The following is a 24,259-nucleotide window of genomic DNA, read 5'->3' as shown; positions in this document are numbered from 1 at the left end:
CAGGAATAGGCGGGTTGTCTTATGAGGAAAGGTTGGACAGGCTAGGCTTCTTTCAGCTGGAGTTTAGAAGAGTAAGAGGCAACTCAGTCGAAACATATAAGATTCTGAGGGGTCTTGTCAGGGTGGATATGGGGAGGATATTTCCTCTTGTGGGAGAATCTAAAATCAGGGTCACTGTTTAAAAATAAGGGGTTGCCCAATTATGATAGATGAGAATTTTTTTCTCTGAGCTTAATGAGTCTTTGGAACTCCTTTCCTCGAAAGCAGCGGAAGCAATGTCTTTGAATATTTTAAGACAGAGGTAGGTAGATCCTTTATCAGCAAGGGGGTGAAAGGTTATCTGAGGTAGGTGGGAGGTTGCAATCAGATAATCCATGATCTTATTGAATGACAGAGCAGGCTTGTGGGATGGAGTGACCTATTCCAGCTCCATGTTCTTATGGTATGGTTGCTAAACCATGCCCCTGGTGCCAGCAATATTGGTTAGTTGTGTTCTTTGGAAGACATGCTGGTATGTTGTCACTCTGCCTTAGTTGACTACAGGCTCCCCCAACAATGGGTCATTATTGGATCAGCATCCATCACTATCTGCAGTGCACACAGATATTAGCTTTACCAAAGTCAACAACAAGCATAGAATCATAGAAAATGTATGACATAGAAGCAGGCAATACCGCGCTTCATATCTGTTGTCTGATCTAGCTTGATTCCACTTTCCAGCTCTTGGCCCGTAGATATCGGCACTTTAAGTGCATATCCAAGTATTTTTAAAAATGTGATGACTACCCTTGTAGGCAGTGAGTTCAGATGCCCACTACCCTCTGGGTGAAAAAAAGTTCTCCACTCTCCTCTAATCCTGCCAGGTACTTTACATCTGCGTCCCCTGGTTATTAATGCCTCTGTTCAGGAAATAAGTCCTTCCTACCCATTTATATCTAGGCCCCTCATAATTTTATACACCTCAATCTCCTTTTTGTTTCACTTCAACCTCCTTGTCCCAAAGAAAACAACCATTTTTCCTCATAGCTAAAATTCTCCATTCCTGGCAACATCCTGGTAACTTTCCTCTGTACCCTCTCTAATGCTCAACCTAGTATGAAGGAAATTTGAGAGAATAGGTACACACCCATTCTCTGGTGTAATTCTTCTTGAATATTTTACACATTTTACTGACCTATGATTGATACACAGCTCCATTATCCATGTTCATGTGACTCCCACCTAAGTCTTTAGGGGTTTGTTATGAGAACACGGTCTGGGTTTCCAGTTTGAGGGCGCTCTGTCGGTTACCAAATTGAGTCCATGGTTTTGCCTTTCAGAAATGAATGTATCCTCTTTTTGAACTTGACAGTATATGCAATCTGAAACGCCTATTATGGAAATGTTGCACTTCAAGCATGTAGTTTCAGTGAGCCACAGCCACTAGTTGTCAATTTCCTCATCCAATCCCAACCTTGGGATTTGCTGCCAAAGATTGTAACCCATTTTGAGATAAGGAGTTGTAATTCTTACCTTTTCATTCTTCTTTCTTTCACTTACCCGCCATCCCTGATGTGAATTAAAATTAGGTTTAATTTGTATGGATGCCTATAGGGCTCTGGAATATTATGCAAATTGTTGCTGTCTCTGGTTGGAAATTGTGAAAGGCCATACAGGTAGAGTACCTTAAATCTGGCCACCCGAAAACTGATATTTTTATAATCTTCCAGGCATCAATTTTAATTGAGTAAAATAAAAAAAAACTTACCTGGACAATTTGGTTAGGTGCTACATTGGCATGGTGTGGCACCAGACTAGTTACTATCTTCCCTGCTTTGTGTGCCGCTCTATCCTGTGCCTAAATGACCCTTGACCTCACCCGACCTGGCTTGACTCTAACTGCCCGTGGCCCAAACTGTCCTATCTGAAATCCGGCACAGCCTCTGAACCGAGGGTGCTGGATTTAGGTACTGTATCTGTATCATGGTAGACCCCTGTATATCCCGAAAAGGGATGACATCCATATATGACATATTGATGACATCCTTACTCCAGTAGCTGAGTATCTAACTTAGGCTGACACTTAAACACAATACCGAGGGTGTGTTGCATAATAGACGGTGTCGTCTTTTGGATGATGCGTTAAATTAAGACCCTATCTTTCTCCTCGGGTGAATGTAAATGATTCTATGACACCTCTCATCAAAGAAAAGCTTGGAGTCCTGGTCAACATTTACCCCTCAATTAACTTTGTTAAAGCAGATGATTTGGCCACATATCGCCTTACAATTTGTGCGACTTTGCTGTGCTCAAATTGGCTGCTCCATTTGCCTACATAACAAGTGTGATTGCACTTCAGAAGTAATTCTTCGGTTGTAAAGTGCTATGGGTTTTTGTTGAAGTTAAATAAATACAATAAATTTTTGTGACAATAAATGGGAGTTCCTTTCTCTATTTTTTATGAAACCCACTACCTAAAATGATCCACGCATTTTTGCCAAAGATTTTTGTTTTGGATCTGCGGCTGGTAGGTCTGCCCGAGCAACTAGTTTTTATTTTGCTGCCAGGACGCCCACTCTTTCCTCTGTGGCTTGGCTTCACACTTGGAAGCAATATGTAAAAGAAAGAAACCTTGTTTTCATTCTCCCAATGAGCATCTTTCAGCATCATGATTTCTTTCCTTCCCTGCCCCTTGTCCTGAAACCTTATGAAATGCAAATTGTATACTTCCAACTGATGTTTTGCTTCAAAAATGAACTGACTGTCAAGGGCACAGCATGTCTTTTTAATGCTGGTTAATAGCAATGCTTCTCAAATGGGGATCTCTGATTTACCGAAAGATCATAAAAATGAAGATTGTGTTCATTTCCCAGCAGAATTCTGTATGGAAGATGCTCATTATTTGTCTGTTGCTCAAGTGTCTAAAGGTATGAACTTGCTCTTGTCCTTGCAGGTGGATATGGAAGCATTCCTTACACTAACTGATGGTGATTTGAAGGAGTTGGGTGTAAAGACAGATGGCTCAAGGCAACAGATCTTGGCTGCAATCTCGGAGTTAAATGCGGGAAAGGTATGGATAGAAATAACTACGATACACCAGTGAAAAAAATTCTGGTCGCTAAAACTTCATTAGTTTTCATTTGTTTCTGGCATATTTATTCAAAGGCATGAAAACCAAGGTGCAATGAACACAGTGCCAGGAAATTTATTTTAAATGATTTCTCGTGGTTCAGGCTTGCGTGTTTTGTCCAAATTCATGTTTTCTGACTAGACCCCAGTAGTATAATAACTATTACAGTCATAATCTCGTACAACCTAGTTTCCTGCAGACCTAAGCTTCAGGATCAAGCTTGGTTTCCATAAGTGGTGCGCTTCTGACTATCCCGTGAGCACGAACTATGAGATAGCTACTATCCATTCATCTATATTTCTCTTTACCCATAACACTTGTCCAAAGATCTCCCATGCATCCTTCAAAAAAATCCTCTCCTTTAAATGTGAGTCATATCACGTAATGCCCAGAATGTATGTTGAAGTGAAGTTGCTTCTCGCCAAACCTCCAGATCTTGAGTGAATCTTGATGGTTAACTGCTAATCAATTTAAGCTGATGTTTCCTGAATGACATTACAAAGGAACAAGAGATGCCCTGGACCATCCCAAATTGTTAATACTATTGGCTGGTCTATTCATCAATTTTCTTCCTCTCCATTTGTTCCACCTAACCTAACCTCTGACTTTCATGACAAATTTGTATTTATATTTATATAGTACCTTTAATGTAAATAAACATCCAAAGATGCTTTATAAAGCAAATTGACGCAGAGCCACATATTTGGGTAGATGGCCAAAAGCTTATCAGAGGTAAGTCTTAAGGATCATTTTAAGGAGGAAAGTGAGGTTTAGGGCAGAAACTCCAGGACTTGGGACTGAGGCAGCTTAAGGCACAGCCGCCAGTGGTGGAACAATTAAAATCAGAGAAATTCAAGAAGCCAGAATTAGAGGAATGCTGGCATCTTGGTTTATGGGCTGCCATAATCACCAAGATAGAGATGGGCGAAGCCATGGAGGAATTTGAAAATGAGGATGAGAATGTTAAAAATCAAGATGTTGTCTGACTGAGAGTGGAACGAGTAAGGACACTGACAGTAAAGTTTTGGATGATCCCAAATTCAGAGAGTAGAATATAGGAGGCTAGCCAGAAAGGATAGTCCAGTTCAGAGGAAACAAAAGGCTTCAGTGTTTCAGCAGCAGATAAGAACATAAGAAATAGGATCTGGAGTAAACCATTTTGTCCCTCAAACTGTTCCGCTAGGAATTTAGAAGAATGATGAGTGATTTCATTGAAATATAGAGATGGTTCATTTCAACTTGAGAAAAGCATCTCGTCAAAGGCCAATGCTCTCATCATAGGATGAGTTGAGGCAGGGGTAACATTGTGCAAGTGGAAATAAGCTATCTTCTGGATGGTGTGGAAATGTGGTCGGAATTTCCACCTCTGGGTAAAATATGTTATCAAGGTTGAGGACAGGTTTCTTAGCCAAACACCACATTGTAGAGAACCAAAGGAAGATAGCTTGATTTAATTTTTTCTTTGATTGAAAATGCCTCTAATGGTTATAAAATTTAAACTCTTAACATCTGAAATTATTAGAAAGTAGTTACTGTGAGATAAATAAAAATAAGCCCTTTAATCTTTCTCAGTGTGACGGTCAAGGGAAGTGAGCAGCTTCAATACATATCCATGTGTTAGAATTTACTTTGTCAGGTGTCCCATCACAAGTTAGATAAGGACGTGTTAACCCTCCTAGTCTTTCTTGACCTGTCTGCAGCCGACGACACCAACAAACTTTAATGCCTCTCTGTCATCCAGCTGGATGGGACTGCATTCATGTGGTTTGCTTCTTATCTGTCTAATCATAAACAAAGTTCCACCCACAGTGGTTTCTCTTTCACCTCCATTGCCTCTAATGTGCCTAAACAATCTACCCTTGGACTCCTCATAGTCCCCTCACTGGCATCATCTGGAAATGAGTCAGATTCCAGATGTACTCCGATGACATCTGGCTGTCCCTCCCCAACATCTCTCGACTCCTCCACTGTCACTAAATGATCAGACTGCTTGTCAGACATCCAGTACTGGTCCCTTTCCCTTGCAACTGTCTAAAGATAACCCAGACTATGATTATGGATATGATTTGGGTGGGTTTGTTTGTGCCATCCATTGTTTCAATATCCCGCAGTTTGCATTTTAATGTCTCTTCCTTAGACAGTGACAAGTTTCAACGGATCTTTGAATTATAGAAATGTCCCTCTCTTCACACCCGAGTGTTTTGTTTGTTTTTTCACTTTTGCCTTGAAAGGTGGCCTTGCATTTTTAAGTAGTTTGTCCTCACATTTCAAATTGCAAAATTTCCAATCAGTTGAAAGTTTGAAAATCATTTTTTCAAAATTAAAGGGGCATAGTCTCGTGACATTAGATAAGAATTGAACCAAACGAATGCGGTCCGACCCAGCTGGATGACGGAGACACAGTAGTGGCTGATGATGTAGATAGGTCAAGAAAGACCAGGAGGGTTAACACATCCTTATCTGACAATGACCTAAGTTGTGATTAAGTGCGATGGGACACTTGACAAAGCAAATTCTAAACACATGGGTATGTATTGAAGCTGCTCACTTACCTTGATCGTCATACTGAGAAAGATGAAAGGATTTATTTTTATTTATACTACAGGTAACTACTTTCTAATAATTCCAGAAGTTAGAGTTTGCTTTATAACCATTGGAGGCATTTCCATTAAACAAAGAAAAAAATTAAGTCAAACTTTTGTGCTGTCTGGCTAAGAAAGATGGGTGCCTTTTTACCAGTGTTGCTAGTACTGTTTTTAAGCTTGCCTTCAGGATACGTACCCAAACAACCTTGAACAAGTTTCACTCAGGGTTCCAGCCCTTACTCCTTCCGAGGTGCAGGCTGCTGAAAATTGACAACAGTTCACTTGAAGGACTGAAAGTCATAAGGGGCAACTCTGGGCTAATCTAATCTCATCTAAATTTGTAATCTGTTGCTAATCTGACTAGAATTGCATATTACATTTAATTTTTATGTATCTCTATTGAAAATATTCTGAATTTGAATGTGATCTTTAATTTGAACTACCTTTTTGTTTGCAGTGACTGACTAGATTCATGCTTGTGTTTGTAGGCTCAAAATAGTGCTTTGTGATAGAGACATTGACTCAGCAGTGAAAACGAATAAGTTAAATAGTATAGGGAGAAAATGTTGAATTTTCTTCCCACTCCATGTGATTTCCCCTTGGCCTGCATCAAGCAGACCACAAAATGTACTGAGAGACAAGTTGTAACTTACATCAGCGGACATCTGACAGCATCACCAACTGTACCACTTGTCCAACTTCTTCCCTTAGTCTCCTGCTCATGCAGGCCTCTGTTCCTTGGCCTGCAAACAGTGTTACAACGGACGTATTACTATACAACTAATAAAAATATTGTCTTCTCTTAAATACAGGGACGTGAGAGACAGATTCTACAGGAAACTATTCATAACTTTCATTCTTCTTTTGGAAGCAGTGCGAGCAATACTCGTCAACAGAACTTTCTACAATGTAAGTTTTTTTTTCTGAATGAAGAGCAGTTGATGAATAAACTACGTGTGATGCCCTTAATCCACAGGAATTTGCACCTTTGTTGGAATAGTATACATACAATTAGAGTAACTATGAAAATTTAAGAACTGTAAAGCTATTAGTTTTCAACATGTGCTGTCCAATTTGCAGTGAAAATTCTGCCTGAGGTCCAGATTCACATTAACCTGAATGTCAATGGCATTTCAAGCTAGATATGGTTAGACTGGAAGTTGAGGGTCACTGCACGCATACACCTAATTCTGTTGCTTTAATTGAACTTTCTTCATCTAGGAAGAAAGACAGTAATGTAGACAATGTTGTTTATGGTTTGTGGAAGTTTTTTATGACCTTTGCATCCATGGTTTCCTCAGTCTTGAATGGATATGGTAGACAGTTGGTTTAACCATTCACTGCCAGATGTAGCTGGGCCACATAAAGCACTATCAGATTCTGCTTTCATCTGCCAAAACTGCTTACTATTCCAGAATCACCCTGGAATGTAAAGATGCTCCCCCGCCCCCCCCCAACCCCAGCTTCTTTTCTCTACTGCAGCTGTCTTCTGAAACCTCTCAACCCTTGCCTCTAGCAAGTGCAGAAGCACGTGGACCTCTTTGTCATTGAGATTGAAACCATTTGATTTGCTCTCTCTGCCAACTTTCCATTTTCCCCTAGCCCAAAGGGTCAAACTTCCCTAAGGTCCCCTCCTGCCCTAGCCTTGAACTTGTGTCTTTATAGTTTCTCTGCTGTCTCTTCTCATACCCTCTCCAAGCTCATCTTGCCCATGAGACCTGCCTGCTGCTGCTCTCAATTCAATCCCACTAAACTGCTGACTGCCTAATTATATATAAACCAATACATTGATTCAATGGATTATGTAGCAGAATATTCTTGTAAAATAGCATTCAATAGCTGCATGAAAAAACCTTCAGCATGATTCATTTAGTTTAAAAAATTGCATTAACACAGTGCCTTTAATCTGGAATCCTAAGATCCTACAGAGGTGTAAACAAAAATTAATTTTTCCAGTTTGCAAATTTAATTGTAAAGACTGACTTCACTTTTTTTGCGACAAAGGGAGCAAAATTAGAATGATACCGCAGAATAAGGACGTAATACAGGCCGTAGTACCTGTGCAGGCTCTTTTGAAAGCAACCTCCCCTAGCCCTGCAAATTTTTCCTTTTTAAGTATTTACCCAATTCCCTTTTGAAAGTTACTATTGAATCTGCTTCCATCGCCCTTTCTGGCAGTGCAATCCAGCTCATCATAACTGGCCTTTTTGATCCCACTTTCCATACTCCATCTCAAAGGTGCTCATTGTGCATACAGCTAGCTTCTTGTAACACCTTTCCTTCACCCTCAAAATGAAATCAGAAACTAATGTTGAGAATTTCTGGCACAGCACGAATCCTAATATACAAAAATACTAGAGCTGCACCATTAGATTGCTTCCATTTTTTTTTTGTTGTTTAGATGAGAATGACTAGTGCTACCTCTGCTGTCTGCCTATGGGGTGTCACTAGATGGCTTCTATGGACATTAACTTTCAATACTCCACTTGCCTGGATGAGTGCAGCTCCAACAACACTCCAGAAGCTTGACACCAGCCAGGAGAAAGCAACCCACTTGATTGGCACTCCCTCCACAATTGATGAACAGTGGCAGCAGTGTGTACGATCTACAAGATGCACTGCAATAATTCACCAAGACTCTTGCCATCTAGGAGGGCAAGGGCAGCAGATACATGGGAACACCACCACCTGGAATTTCCCCTCCAAGCCACTCACCATCCTGATTTAGAGAGATATTGCTGCTCCTTCACTGTCACTGGGTCGAAATCCTGGAACTCCCTCCCTAACAGCACTGTGGGGTGTACCTACACCACTGGACTGCAGCGGTTCAAGGAGGCAGCTCGCCACCACCTTCTCGAGGGCAACTGGGATGGGCAGTAAATGCTGGCCTAGCTAGTCACACCTACATCCTGTAAATTTAATTTAAAATAATCTATCGTGCATATCATGTCATTTTGAGAGATCTTATTATTGGAAGCTTGTACAAAATTTAACGTACCTATTTAATTTCCACAGCTCCTACTGCCTGGGTTAATAGACCAGCTGTAACATCAGACAAGAGATGATCTTGAATTGGAAGGATGGTTAAGAGAAAGGTGATTTTTTGCATAAGCTGACTTTAAAACTATATTTTGGTACACATTTGCTACCATAATGACTAAGGTTTCTGATGAGATGTGAGCTTTAAATGGCTACTTGCTCACTTGTGTGAAGGACTTGTGAAAATTTCCCAGAAGCTGACCATCTGACAAAAGCTGCGGTATCATGGCAAACTGCTTAGGAGGATAGAGATCAAATTTATCATTTAATGAAGTTCTGCCTTATTTTGATGTTTGGTTTATATTTAATGTAAAGCACACTTATTGTGCTGGCTATTAAAGTATGTAAGGTGCCTTTCAAATATGCAACCAATAATTTTGCACAAGGGAGTATGAAGTGTGATTACTGTAACAGTAAATGCAGTATATCAAAGCCTGTATTTAACTTATTTTCTTTAGTACTCAACTCAGCAACTGAAGATAATTTAATACCCTGATTGAAGACCAGGATTGCTACCGAGGCTAATTGCTTTTATAGCTTCAGCTAGTGGCAGTATTCTACGCATAAGATTAATTTACGGTACAGTAATGCAAAACTTGCCACTATTTAGCCAGTGAGTTAGTTATGGTATTATATTAATTTATAGCCAAGTTGAAGGAAATCAATTTCTAATCATGATTGAAGATAGTTGCACTAATTTAGACTTAAGTTTTTAGTTGACCATGAATTTGCTGCATTTCAGTTAAAGGGATTACATTACTGGGATTACAAAATTGCTGCCTTTAGCAAGTTCCTCAGAGCCGTACAGACCAGAAAGTCCCAGGCTGAGAATTAAGCCTATGTTAACTGATATCATGAATAGCAGTAGAGATGGTCCATTTCAACTTGAAAAATGCAGCCACTGTTCTTACAGCTGAAAGTTATCCATTTTTGACTCATGCTAACAAATGTGCATCTATGGATATAAAAACTCAGTTTAGTCTCCTAGAAGAAAACTAGTCCTTTGCAGCTGTCAGAAACAAAGTGAAGCAAAAATTACAGGACTGGTTAATAGAACCCCAGACTAATGAAATGTTACCACTCGATTATGAGCTCACCCATGACTTTACAACAACCAGCTGCATTAAGAAAGTTCAAAGAAATGGAGTAACAAAGTATGTATAAAGTGTCACTATTGTAATTTTTGTTTTGTAAAACCAATATTTGTATGTTAAAGATGAACATTCTATTTAATGGCTTTTGAGTCCAATATACTGTATAATAAAATGAGCCTGAAATGTTCGTTGCAACAGCCTGGTGTTTCAACCAGTAGTTTATGACGCAACAAGCCATAACGAAGCATGTGGTGGAGAAACTTTGAAATGGAAATAGAGCCCTTAAAGGAACCGGGGAAGAGAGAAGTACAATCTAGGTTGCTGGTATTTGTTAGAAATATCTCCAACAAAAGTTAAAGGAATAGTTGGAAATTGACCATCTAAAGGTAAGGCATGAATAGAAAATTTCTAGCATAATTAAATTCTCCAGATTAGGATAAGAGTAGGAAGCAGCTCAATCATCAGAATTGGAACAAAATATTTTTATCTTGCTGAGAAAGCAACTCAAGGCTAAGATTACCTTGGGGTAAGCAGTGGTGTAAAACTAATTTCTGATCAGTGGCAGGCTGAGTACCAAACCTTCAAGCAGTTCCCACACCTGGAAAATACCAGTCCTTCACCTACCAGCAAATAAGTGTGGGAGGCAATAGCAGAGTTGGATTCCCTGCATCTTTTTAAAGTCTTCCAGCTCTGAACAAAAGGAATCCTGTCTTGCATTTTTGTTGTGCTCAAGCATCTCTGCTCCATTTGAAAGTCTGACATACCAGAACTAAATAATATATACCTGCAGAACCAGATTCCTGGGTGAGATTTATTTCTGGCTGAAGAAGTTTTATCGGTTTACATTGAAGTGTTTTATTCATTTAAATGTCATTTACCAGGAAGCTTGTCAGCAGGTGCTTTTGATGGACATTTACATATTTTTTGATAAGTATACCTTTCATCCCAATCTTGGACTTTATCTACTTGAATCTGGAAAAAAATTAGAGGAAGTGCTTGTTCAGAGACCTTTGGACTCTTTGACCATCATTCCATCTGGTAATGAAATGAGGGCTGTCCAAAAAAAAAAGCTAAGAATTATGTTGACTGGCTTTGATATTTGGGAATTCAAAGTTTTGAATAAAATAAAATTGGGCAATCTCAAGTTGTTAAGTGGATGAAAATTCACATTGTAACGTCCTAGAATATTGTGCAGTTTTGATCTCCTTTCTTAAGGACATATTTTTGCTGGGAAGAGCGCAATGATCATTAAACTGTGTCCTAGATGAGGGACTTGTCCTATGAACATTTATTGAATAGGCTAGATCTAAATGCCCTAGAGTTTAGAAGAATGAGGTGATCTGATACAAAGAGGCTTTAACAGGGTAGATGCTGGCAAAAAGTTTCCCCCTGGCTAGGGAACCAAGAACATGTCACAGCCTCTAAACAGGGCTGAGATGAGAAATTTCTTCACTTAAAGGGCTGTGAATCCTCAGTATATTCAGAATATGACCCCAAAATCTGCAAACTAGCTGCCATATTTCCTAGAAGTGACTACACTTCAGACATACTTCGTTGGCACCATACAAAGCCAAGATTTACTTGCCTGATGTAAAAATCTGGACAAATAAATGCATTTAAGATACAATGTATTGAAAAGTAAGATTTATTTGTAAGTTATCATAGGTTTACATTATAAATGTTACAGTAAATAAACATTTGGCACCACTTCTACTTGTTTATACAGAGCATTTCGCATATACAAGAGCAAATATAAATGGCATTTCCTCTGCTAAATACAGCTCAAGGTTATGGACATAGGTCTGTGAACATTACATGATACTTAACTAGATTTTCATATTAAACCATATAACAATCTCCATTGTAGAACTATTAACATAATTGTTGGCTAATATAAATTAAAGTTGGGCATTTAAAATGAAATAACTAAATTTACCAAGGCGCAAGCTTGCCTAGGTTATTTTGCATTACAGATTTACTCAGTTCAGACCAATTATTTAACAAAATATTTTATATTTAAAACAATGCATCATTTTGTATAAGGAAATTTCATAAGGCACCATGCATAACATTTAAAAAAGCTTTTTCTTGCTATAGATAGCCTTGGCTGCTGTACATCTATCTAAACTAGTTATCAAAATTCTGATTTGTTACAGATGCAATAGGATATGGTATGGTACATCTATCTGCATGCAGTAAACCAATTACAAATATTAAAGTAGTTAATGTGTTTGTTACAAAGTAAAAAGTGAATTTTGTCAATGTTTTCTTACAGATCATGCCTCAAAACTTACACCAGTGTTTAATTTTAAATGTGTTCTGAGTTAGGTCTAAATTGTGATATGATAATCAGGTAAAATTAACTGACTCAAAGTTGGTTATAGTCATATAATCAAAGGTTTATATAGTAGCAAACATTTATAGTACAGTGAAGACCATGTTGAGGTACTGCTCATATGAAATTTGAATCCAGCCATCCTGGTCAGTATCGTATCGCCTGAATACATCAGTAAGCCTCTGTACGAAGAAAAATAAATCTCTTTATATGTGAAAGTGCAACATTCAAGCCAAAGATGTTTGGATTTCAGTGTTAAACACACTTCCTGTTTACCCTGAAACCCAGGGGCACAATCAAGGTTTTTTTTTGTTGTGCTGACTATTTCAGACCCTTTCTTCCCCGCAACCTCCGCCGCTGTGCTGTCAACTTATCACTACCTACAGGTTGTTTTTTTAAACAGTATTTTGGCAAATAGAAGCACATTTAAAGGGAAATTTGATGAACACAAAGGAGAAAGGGTAGAATGATATCCTGACAGATAAAGTAGGGTGAGAAGAGGCTTATGTGGAGCATAAATGCCAGCACAGATCTGTGGGGCCAAATAGCCTATTTCTGTGCTGTACACAATGTAACATAATTTAGTAGATAAAGCTTCTACTGCAATGTGAAGATTGACGTCACAAATGATTTCTTTTGTATTTTACACAATTGATGTACAAGCCAGTGGCACCTTAGGGTTGAGTGTGAAAATTGCCTTGTAATCCACTTCAGATCACTACAGTCCAGAGAAATCTAGTAATTATTTTCTTTGATCACTTTTTCCACATTTGTTGGTGGAGAGATCACAGCAACCAATGGACAGATAGTCTTGTGTATGATATGTTTAGTCCATAAGTGGCACCTACAATCCAGGAGTTTCCATCATATTAATTCTATTCCATTCTTCAAACTTCCTCCTAGCTTTGCCATATTCAATTACCTTTCCTAGTTTAGTTACATGCTTAACTGCTGAATGATCTGGAGTGGAAACTATTAAATGATCTCAACCTTACCTGCAAGACAATGCAGCACTGAATAAAATCATCAAAGGCTATCTGTCCTCTTCCTTGTCGGTCAAATTTACTAAGAAGAACATTGTAGAATTGGTCTGAGAGACGGTACCCTTGAAAAAAATTAGTAACAAAAGCAGTGCTTTAGAAAGTCTTATAGTTGGGCACTGCAGCTTAGTGTTACACTTCAGCTTTCATATCTAACCCCACACACACACAATCAGCAGTAATACAAACATGAATCAAGGATTGGAACAAATCAAGTTAATTGATTTTCACAGGGTTCTCCCTTTTGAAATAATTAAAATAAAAACGTGGGTGGCATAGATACCTTGGAATGACTGGATAGTGAAAAAGAACAGTGAAAAAGATACCTAAACAAGCCCCATGCAGCCTACACTAAAATAAAAGCAAAATACTGCGGATGCTGGAAATCTGAAACAAAAACAGAAAATGCTGGAAAAACTCAAGTCTAGCAGAATCTGAGTGAGTGTGTGTTAACAATGTTAATGTTTTGAGTCCAGATGACCCTTCATCTGAACTCTGTTTCTCTCTCCACAGATGCTGCTAGACCTGCTGAGTTTTTCCAGCATTTTCTGTTTTTGTCCCATGCAGCCTACAATTGCATTTCATAGTAGCATTGGCAAGCATCAGGAACTTTTAAAAAAAATATTCATGGGATATGGCCTGCATTTATTGCCCATCCCTAATTGCCCTTGCTCAGAGGGCATTTAAGAGTCAACCACATTGCTGTGGGTCTGGAGTCAGATGTAGGCCAGACCAGGTGGGGATGGCAGATTTCCTTCCCTAGAGGACATTAGTGAACCAGATGGGTTTTTACAACAATCAACAATGGTTTTGTGGTCATCATTAGACTTTTAATACCAGATTATTTTTTTTTTACTGGATTCATATTTCACCATCTGCCATGGTGGGATTCAAACCTAGGACCCAGTGCATTATTGAGTCTCTGGAATATGAATTCAGTGAAAATACCACTATGCCGCCACCCCCCCATGACATCTCTCTGATAAGGATTTTCAAAAGGAATGGGGCAGAAGTAATGTCTTTTAAACAAAAAAAAATACTTGGACATGGTATCCAGATCATTTACTTATTCTTTAGCCAACTATTAGGCCAAATTACTATACTTTTGTAATGCAGTGAGATTTTACAACAGTTATCAAAATTCATTCTTCACTTTTGCAACTAGAGTTATATATTAGGGCTGTAGTATATTGTGTTACCTTATAAGACAAATGATAAATGATTTAAAATTACAGAGACGGCATTGTGGTAATGTCACGAGTGTTAATCTAGAGGCCCAGGTTAATGGGGTCACGGTTTCAATACCACTACGGGAGCTAGTGGAACTCAAATTAATACAGCATGGAATTGAAAGCTAGTCTGTAACTGTGACCATCAAACATCGGGTTCACTAAAGTCCTTGAGGGAAAGAAATCTGCCATCCTTACCTAGTCTGGCCTATATATAAATCCAGACGCACAGCAATGTAGTTGACTCTTAACTGCTCTGAAATGGCCCAGCAAGCCACTTAGTTCATGGGAAATTAGGGATGGGCAACAAATGCTGGCCTTGCCAGTGATGCCCACATCCCATGAATGAATAAATAAAAATTACAGGTTAAGGGAACATCTAGCGTTAATGAGTAGCTCCAATTACAGGCCAGCGTCAAGTGCCTGATTCACCTTTATGCTCATTGAGTATTAAAATTGAAAAACCAACAAAATTGGGAGCAAGTTAGCGAGGGCGAAATTGGGATGCTAAATGGCAAGATTACCAATATACGTCACCAATCTCGTCACTGCAGGAAAACCTAGCTCATGTAACCGGTCATCTTGGCTAGAGAAGATGAAGGGCTTCTACCGTCCTCCAATGGCACTGTCAGTCTACTATTGCTACAATTATATGACACAGCATACATAAAAAAAGCTTCTGTCAATATTACATTAAAGAAAACATCCTCAAACCAAAAGGATTTTTTTTTAAATGTAGGAAGATTAAAATGTTGCATTTCAATTTCTCAAGTTCTGGTCAATTGAAAACTTATCACACCGCTTATTGACTGACAGACTCGTAACTCATCGAGATCAGTATTCTGGTTTACCCAAAACAGCAATCAGAAAACAAAAGTTCTGTAACTCCTATTAGCTGTTTTTCTCCACTTTCCATTCAAAAAAAATCAAATGGTTAGAACTCAAATTCTTTTATTTAAGCAACTTACCAAAACCTGATAATGCCTGTTTAAGTTCATTTTTGTCAACGAAGTTAGAGTTGTCTCGGTCATAAGTTCGAAAGATGTTCTGCCAGTCATTTATGTACTTCCAAAGACCCACGAATTCATTGAAATCCACTCCTCCTCTATTATTCCGGTCAAACATTCCTGTGTTTACAATACAACTAAAATGTGCCATCGTGTAACAACGTTTAATGTGGAGCCACATTAGTTGACGATTAGTTAAATATCCGAAGTATCAATGCAAAAGAGAATTTCAAGTCAAATGGAGAGCACAGTTAAATTACCTTTCAACCAAGTCAAAGATATAAACTACACTGTGTGACAAGCTGCCAAAAAGCACTAAACAACGTTTACTTTACTCAGTAGGAACTTAGTTGTGATAATCCAACCATGTTTCAATTCAGGTCTCTACAAATAGTGCAGAAAGGATTCTCCTGTTGGTGTTGGATTTGAACCCAGGTAAAAGGACTATGCTAATTAATTACTACCCGGCTCCTAGTGAACTAACAAAAGTGGATTAGGAACTTCAGAAAATATCAACACTATTATGCCCATTGTAATTGGAAGGCCAGGTTTCAAACCTTCTGCCAAACCACACCCTCGCCTAAATTTTTCTGTTCTCCACAGTACTGTCCATACTGTGGAATTTCTATCTTTTTGGTTTCTTTAGAAAATAAGTTAGGAAACTCTTTCGAGTTATCAACAGTCACAGATTGCAACTCTTTCGAGTACAATCACAGTTCTTGGTTTCCGGGAGTGGGACATGAACCCACAACCCTCTGATTCAAAGGCGAGGGTGCTATGAACTGAGCCACAGCTGACACCTCAGGCCATGGATTTATACTGGAAACAATCACAAATTAGCAATTAACAATTGCACAAATGGAGGTCTCCTGAGCAAATCTTTAAAAGTAATCCTCTCTGATTTGATCCATTGGTCAGCTGACTTGATATTGCTCCATGGAGGGTACTATGCATTACGGAGTAGATTGACAGGAATATAGTCGTAGTTTTCAAATAATGAACAACATCATACCAAAGTAATCTTTAGTTCTGACTTCCAGTACACATGGCTACAGTGCAGAGAGAAGATTCATGTTAAAGATCTAATCCTTTGTAAACCATCAGTTTCACAGCCATTACCCATTGTCATTCCCAGATAGCATAACATTCCACGCACCCCGCCCCCCCCCCCCCCCCCACTGCTTTCTCTGTACACTTACATTTATTTTCTTGCATTTAATGCAGGGTTTTTTCCAATAGCTTTAGATATAACCTTAAAGCAACATTAATACTTTTGCTCAATTACAGCTCACTGTATGATAACACCAAATGAAATGAAAGGAACAGGTGCTTACCTATGATGGACCTAACTGTCTTTGGATTGAAGGGTGTCCATGTTCCTGACAAAGGAAAATAGAAATACTGATTTATTTTTAGGAGGGTGTAATCGCTTGTATTTATTCCTTGCATATCAACTGCAACTGAAAAGTAATTGTGGGCAATTCAATCCCAGGGAGAGTAATGAAGATGACCAGGCATTAGATGTTCATTTTTGCACCACTTGTACATGTGCACTTCCCCCACCCTTCCCCAAACACAACATCAAAAATACCTGTGCTGCTGTGTTCTGTATTGTTTTACTTAATCATAAAGTTAAAGTTTTAATTTTATTTGTACCTCTTTCCCCTATGAGGGTGAACCACTTCGTTCTCCATTCCCTTGAACTTGCATTGAGGTTTACTAGAGTGCTATGGAAGGCCAAAGACGGGGTTGGAGCAAGGGAGATAGAGAATTGAAGTGGCAGTCAACTCTCCTTAGATAGTGCCTTTCTGATCTCTTTAAATCTTGACTCATGTCACCTCTGCATTTGTCTAGCAAGCCTCATGCACTCATTCATTCAAGCTGAAATTCAGTGCTGCTAAGGTATTTGGATTAGAATCCCACAATTCTATTAGGGCAGGATTTATATTGTTTTACACACAAACAAAAAAATAATTGTCTACCACAAAGAACTTGTTCAATGTTTTAGGTAACAGAGAATCATGTGAATATATTGATGTGGAGCTTATCAAACAACTCGCAACCAGTTTTCATGACATCTATTTTACAGGTATGACGCCACTCCAAAGCCACATCTTCCAGTTCAGCTGCATGCTTTTGGGATACTGCTGTGCCAAATTGACTGCCATGTTTGCCCATGTTTTAACAGCTTCAATTCAAAAGTAATTCATTGACTATGAAACACTTATTTCACATTCTCAGAATGTTCCTATGGTTTATAAATACAAGTTCTTTGCACTTTTCGCCCAACCCTGAGTTTAAACTTCAATTATACATTCAATAAAAACTATTAAAAAAATTCTGGTTAATCAACACTGATCAAGAAACTCAGTGAAAACTCAAATTATTTTATTTTGTAAATATACCTGTTTTATAGGGTTTACACACACAAGACAAAACTAATAGTAACTTTTGTTTTAGTAAAGTTGAACTAAATAATCAGTTTTACTTGGCATCATCATTTTTTAAAATTCCAAATCCAGTACTTTATCTTTTGCATGAGCCAGCATTACAACATTTTCCATTTATCTCACACTATTGTGAAATACAAGAACTGACATTGCTTCAGTGCCATGATACTCAATGAAAGGCACATTATTTGCAGTTTTCAGGAAGGACACTACAAAATTAAACAGTTTGCATGTACTGACTTACCATTGGATAAAGCCTGCTGAAGCTCACTTTCAGATATAACGCCACTTCGGTCTCTATCAACCCTGAAATAAGCGCAAGGAAGGCATGAATACTCTAAAATGTAGCAACAGTATAATTTATGCTTCTGTGGACTCCACACACATTTCTCTAAATCAGCAAGACACTGCCATTGTCCCTACAGGGAACTTGGCCAAGACTAAGTTTGTGGGAACATGTAGCAGCACTCTGTCTTTGTTCATGACAGATCCAGTGGAGTGTATGTGGTGATTTAAAAAAAAACTATAGAGAAGTTGAAATATGCTAAAAGGAAGCATCTTCCCCTGTATTTTTGGTGACCTCAATTTCTTTTTGTTTGGGAACTGGAATCAGTAACATATATGCAACAAATCTGGTTCACTGAAGGTTTGCTGTCACAGATGAGGGAAAATATTTTGCAAATTTCAATAGAGTTTAATCTACAGCAAGCTAATGCAAGGTGTGGAAAAGCTATTATCAAGAATGAGCAATATTAATAAGATGAATACTATAGCCTCCAAACTTTTCCAAGGTGAGCATATCCACAAATCCCAATAGTAACAAATCCAAACAGATAAAATATATTAATTTTCAAAAAGGAAATGATTTATGAAAACTTTGGCTTTTCATCTATGGGAAAAGACATCTCAGAGGTGATTTTATAGAAGCAAATATGAAAGCATCTCAAAACTAAGGAATCTGTAGTTGCCTGGATCAATAGTTTTAGAAATTGATACATTAGCTTGTACCCAATTTAACATGACTTCTTCACATTGAACACTGTCACGAAGAGCACAAGCAATCTTATGCTGTGCTTCTTAGTACCTTGGAATACCATCAATTTCTGGAATCTTGTTTTGAACTCTCTTAACTTGGATAGAATCACTACTTCATTGATGTTGAAGTAATTTCACCCACTTGGATTATTTTGTCTTATCTAATGGCACACAGCAACAATATACAAATCAAAGTCATTCTGTCATTAAAATGGTAGGTGCAAACTTAAAGGCACACAAAATGAAAATTAAAATGAATCAGACCATGAAGACTGAAAAAAGAGAAAAGGAAGTGAATATTCAACTAACAGCAAGTACATTGCTGCTGGAAGCTGGAACTTAACTTCAAACCTGAACCTTAACCAAGAGCAGTCACCCACACAGACACAAAATTGTCACAATGAACAGTGCATTCTATCAGGTAATAAAGGCAACAATGAAAGCAGATATTTCAAAATAAGGGTTTTACAACAGACTACCAGGGTTCAAAACAAATGCCCAAAATAACTGTCTACTCCAGATTAGTGAGGCACAGGTTGAGGTCTGAGGTGTTAAAGGTCTTCAAAAGGTTGGTAAGGTTCCATTAGATTGGAAACAAACCAATGTGTACTTTTTAAAAATATAATCCGGTGTCCAAATTGATCCACGCATCTACAAGCTCATTTTCCTGAGATGCAGTTCAGCTTTTGTTCTTCTCATTGTCAACGCCCATCTTAACACACTTGTACATTTAACTTGGTATGAATATTAGACAGATACTTTCTGATGAACTCACAGGCAACCAGTAAAATGGAGGATCTTTGGAGAAACTCATTTACTTGTGTTCTGATACAAGTTAACCAACATATTCTTTAGAGAACTTGAGTGGGATGATAACAGGAAATTAAGGGCATCTCGGGACACATGAATCACTAGATAGCTGAATAGTAACAGCAAGGTTAATATATGCAACAGGACTTGCTATGAAATATTTAGTTTAGGTTGCTTGAAATTTTCACGTTATTACACCAAGACTACAAGCTATTCCTGTTTATCTGAAGTTAGTTAACTTCAATTACCGGACTATATAATTTGAAATGCACTTAAGAGGACTGCAATTTTAATGCAAGTGTTTAACTTCAATTTTTGGATCATTCAAATTTGTGGGGCTGAGCTCAGGCAATAAAACTAAATTATCAGGAATAGACTGGTTCTATACTAAGACCAAACCACCAATTATGAATTACTTGTACTTAAAATTATTTACAAGCTGAGTTTAATAGAAATGCAGACATTTTAGAAAACACCAGTTCAGTTCTAAATCAAATTGTTTACTTTTGAGAAATACATGGAAAATTTACTGAAATGCAAATTCTCAAAATTTCAAAGATCTGGATAGTCCAATTTTTTTTCTGCAGTGCAAGAATTGCTACATTTGATTTGTTGGGGTAGATGGTCTTTTTAGACACATTTAATTATGGTTCTAACATGGGAAGATTTCTTAAAAGGAGTTTTAACTTGCAAAGGACGTTGGCAATCTGAAATGGGATATCTTTTTTGGTGTTACAGCAGGACCTTCCCCTTGGCTTTTTGCGCCGGCTATTCTGGTAGTTAGAAAGTGGACATCCAAACCTGCAGCTCAGGCTGAAGTCAAACCCCGGTTTCACAGTTAAATGAATCATTAAGACACACAGTCCTTACATTGTATTGCCAAGTAAAGCTCAGTATTTTCACTATGTAATAAACCACAATACGATATCAGCACAACTCCTATTACAGAAGTTTCCACAATGCCTATCATTGCTAGAGGTTAATCCTAACATAACTAACATTGCTTAGCAACTGCAGAAAAATAACTACCTAGGTATCAAACTAGGCACCAAAGTTTTGGTGCAGAAATTCTGTGGCTAACAGAATGTACTGCCCAATTAATTTTTGCAACTCAATCTCATTCCAGAATAACTCAATTACACTAAAAACAGTCAAAAATGTAAGATCTGCAAAAATGCTTTCTTCAAAGGCTGAAAAACTCAAAGGGTTTGCCAATGTACAATGTGAAAGTTAGAAATATTTTACCCATGTAACCTTGTTAAATATTGTCTTTTCGCCTGAGCTCATTTTCTAACTTATGCGTCAGTTGGCATATGCAAACTCACTGCTATAAAGTTTTTAACCACCTGTCTTCTCAACTTCTTTACACTTTTGTAAAGTCTAAAACTACACACAATGGTATCATTGATAAAACTTTCCATTTCTACTTTTAACCATTGACAGAGATTGAGAAGCTTTGGTCTAAAGTCTGGAGCTGTAGTCAGTAAACACTTCTTGCATTATTTAAAAGTTACAGCAATTCTCCCACTATTCAAATGGAGAACCGTATCAGATTTCAGCACCTATTTACAACATCAAGTGTGAACTCATCACTTAGAGCAGGAAGAACACAAACATGATTCGATACCCTAACCTGCCAGGGAACAATACAATGAAACCACTTAAAGTGTTTCAATGTTTTTCCTTCCGCAGCTCCCCTGAGGAGAAAAAAAATTAATGCTGGAGTCCCACTGGTACTGACTTCCCTCCAGTGCATCAGGCAAAATACTCATTCTTTACTTGGGGAATAGAAAGTGAATGTTAATATGCAATTTTACTTTGAGGGCAAGTGCAAACAACAGGTATGATTATATCCTCAGGTATGCAATGCCAGCAGGCTGTTCAACATAGTCATGAAAGAAACAGGGAGAGGAAAACAATGTTGCCTTCCTTCCTGTCCCAGAGACAAAGGCCAACTGTAGTATCCCCACTGCCCTAACTCAGCATAGATCAAGTTCAAACTGCAGATTCTTTTGATATGGCTTAGTACTATACTGCATTTTACATCTACACAAAGACATCTGAAAAGTGCATCCCATGCAATTATATATCACAGCTAACCACCTCACTTTTCTTCAAAACACTGGCTCACGTCACTGGTTCCCCATGACTCATCTACGCTTGATACCCTTATCCTAGAAAATTTCAAATAGTGAACTGAGATTTTTTAAAAAATACAAAGAAAATGGTATGCAGTTTCAGTACATCCCAGAATATACATTTGATTCTGATCTTGCATAGAGCATTGAAACAATATCCTAGCTACTGAAAATTGTAAACTTCCCAGCGATCAGCATAGTTTCAATTTATATCTCTACTTGCCTTTATGAGAAACAAAACCACTGCTGTAACCAAAATTGTGGGTTTTCCCATAAATCTGTATTGTTTTAGACTCAGCTTTTGATATTAATACAAACTGAAGCAAGATAGCTCTGTAGACATCTAAAAAAGCCCTGTGGTAATAAAAAAAACAGAATTTAGGGTAGAAATGGACCATTTCCTGACATTAGAGCTGGTTGTAAACTTCAACCATTCCTCAATTTTCTTGAAATATCAGAGATAACCAAGGAGCCGGCACAATGTCCTCTATCTTCTATAGTTTTGAAGCAAGGGGCCAGATTGATGTGCCACTACTTCATGAATGACAGTACATGATTAAATCACACTTGAATCAAGTAGAATCTTAACTGGACATTACATTCAACTCAATAATTATGAACGCTTCTTAGCATTCTTCAATTGAACTATTTCCTTCAATCCTGTCTCTCTCTTCCATCACTTTCCCTACTCACTTCTGCATGGTTCTCTTGTAAAAATGGCTGGTGGGGTTGAGAGAAAAAAATAATCCAATAGTGCTGCCAATTGTCTCAGCATTACATCAAAGTCCTGTTCCCAACTGTGCTGCCCTCCCTTTTCAGTTAGGGTACATTTCAGAAGACCACAATATTACACAACTGTAGCCAGCAATTAGAAATTTGTTCAGACACTAGTTAATCTGTTGCTCATTCACCAATGCTTCTAAATGTGCCTATTAAGCATCAGAACCAGGCAGTGATTATGGACAAAATAAAATTAAGATAGTGGCAGAGTAAAGCCACCAACTTTCCCTCTCAACTGTCTTAAAGATTGTGTAACCAAGTCACATTCCGTGTTCTGACAGGGCGCTGCATTATCAATGGTACATCTTTTCAGATGAGACATTAACTGAGGCTTTATCTAACTGTTCAGGATGATGTAAAAGATCCCATGGTACTATGAACAGCACCAGGGCAATTCTCCAGGTGTGGTGACCAACCTTTACTCCGCAACACACATTAACCAGTCATTTGCTTACTGCAGTCTGGAAACTTGCTGTATACAAGCTGGCAGCTTTGTTTCCCCGCATAATAACAGTGACTGTCCTTCAAAAGCCATCTTTTGCCTTTGAAGCAATTTGGGACAACCAAAAAGGTACTAAATAAAATAATTGTAAGAATCGGAAATGCGCTGTGGAAATGCCAGTCCTGAGGGTCTGAAAGGTGTAGTGCAACTGCCTGTCCCAAGGGTATGAGAGGCACATTGCAAGTACCAATCCTGATATTGCTGAATGGGACGTTTAAGCAGCAGCCCCAGAGAGAGGGCCACCAGCTGCAGTCCCAGAGAAAGGAAAGATGCATCAGGACAGCCCAAAGCACTCGACAGTCAATGAAGCACTTTAAGAGTATAAGTACAGCTATAATGTAGGAAAGGCAGCAGCCAATTTGCACACAGCAAGTTCCTATAAACAGCAAAAATGATAAAGAGCACTTCAATTTTCTTTCAATAACATTGACCAAGATAAATATTGGCCAGGGCACCAAGGAGAACTTGCCTGGTTTGTGGAAATAATGCAGTGGGTGAGGAACCAGTTCCTCAAGCCCATTGATCTCAGTGCCCGTCCCCAGGGAGCAGCCTCTCCCCAGCACTCAACCAAAAAGGGGGGGGGGGGGGGTGCAGTCTCTCCCAACACCCACCCGAAAATGGGAAGGGGGGGAGAAAGAGTCTCTCTCCCCCAGCGCCCACCCGTGGGTGGGGGCGGGGCGCGGAAAAGATTCTCTCTCCTCCAGCGCCCACCCAAGGAGGGGACCAATCCCTCCTGTCCAGCCCGGGGAGGGGTCCCAGTCCCTCCGCCAGTGACCACCCGAGGACGGCCCAGTCTCTCTCTCACAGGGGCCTCCTTCCCTACTTCCTCCGCAGAGACCATCGTTCCGCGCAGCCTGGACCCAGGCTGTTGGTCCCGTACCTCTGGAAGACGTTCCAGAGGAAGCCTTGGTCGGGGAGGCCGTTGTTCTGCTGCTGCTGCTGCTGCCGGTACTGATACGCCATTGGGGGCCGGTTAGCGACACGAGTTCAAATCACAACTGCTTCCCCCTGCTCGCGCTGACTTCAGCTCTCCCCCCACCACCACCACGACGCCCCGCACTTCCGCCAGCGTCACCTGATCCAACCCCGCCCGGTTCCTTCCGCCA

General features: G+C 39.0%; 2 protein-coding genes across 6 annotated transcripts in view; one reads left to right on the top strand and one right to left on the bottom strand.

The window, feature by feature from the left end:
* The window catches only part of anks6 (ankyrin repeat and sterile alpha motif domain containing 6), a 39,900-nt gene extending 29,886 nt beyond the window's left edge, over positions 1 to 10,014 (top strand). For 3 of the 4 annotated variants that reach the window (XR_013576247.1, XR_013576248.1, XM_078539411.1), the window contains 3 exons: positions 2,933 to 3,049; positions 6,507 to 6,603; positions 8,710 to 10,014. Coding sequence is in view for 2 of the 4 variants with exons in the window: in XM_078539411.1 (XP_078395537.1) it covers positions 2,933 to 3,049; positions 6,507 to 6,603; positions 8,710 to 8,759 (264 nt within the window). In the remaining 2 variants the exon portion in view is untranslated. The other variant, XM_078539412.1, reaches the window with a different exon arrangement.
* Positions 10,015 to 11,456: 1,442 nt separating this feature from the next.
* On the bottom strand, positions 11,457 to 24,220 carry pdcd6 (programmed cell death 6). 2 transcript variants are annotated; one of them, XM_078539427.1, is made up of 6 exons: positions 24,034 to 24,220; positions 18,133 to 18,194; positions 16,773 to 16,817; positions 15,400 to 15,558; positions 13,158 to 13,267; positions 11,457 to 12,344 (listed from the first exon to the last, which is right to left on the bottom strand). In XM_078539427.1, the coding sequence occupies exons 1-6, from the start codon at positions 24,114 to 24,116 to the stop codon at positions 12,246 to 12,248; spliced, it is 558 nt and encodes a 185-aa protein (XP_078395553.1). In that variant the 5' UTR covers positions 24,117 to 24,220; the 3' UTR covers positions 11,457 to 12,245. The 2 variants fall into 2 exon arrangements, with proteins under 2 accessions (XP_078395553.1, XP_078395554.1); XM_078539428.1 differs by lacking the exon at positions 18,133 to 18,194 and having other exon boundaries at positions 24,034 to 24,173.
* Between the last annotated feature and the right edge of the window lie 39 nt (positions 24,221 to 24,259).

This window comes from Cetorhinus maximus, chromosome 3 (assembly GCF_964194155.1).
Source record: "Cetorhinus maximus chromosome 3, sCetMax3.hap1.1, whole genome shotgun sequence".
Taxonomy (NCBI): domain Eukaryota; kingdom Metazoa; phylum Chordata; class Chondrichthyes; order Lamniformes; family Cetorhinidae; genus Cetorhinus; species Cetorhinus maximus.
Note: the sequence above shows the minus strand (reverse complement) of the source record. Positions and strands in the feature narration are given on the sequence as shown.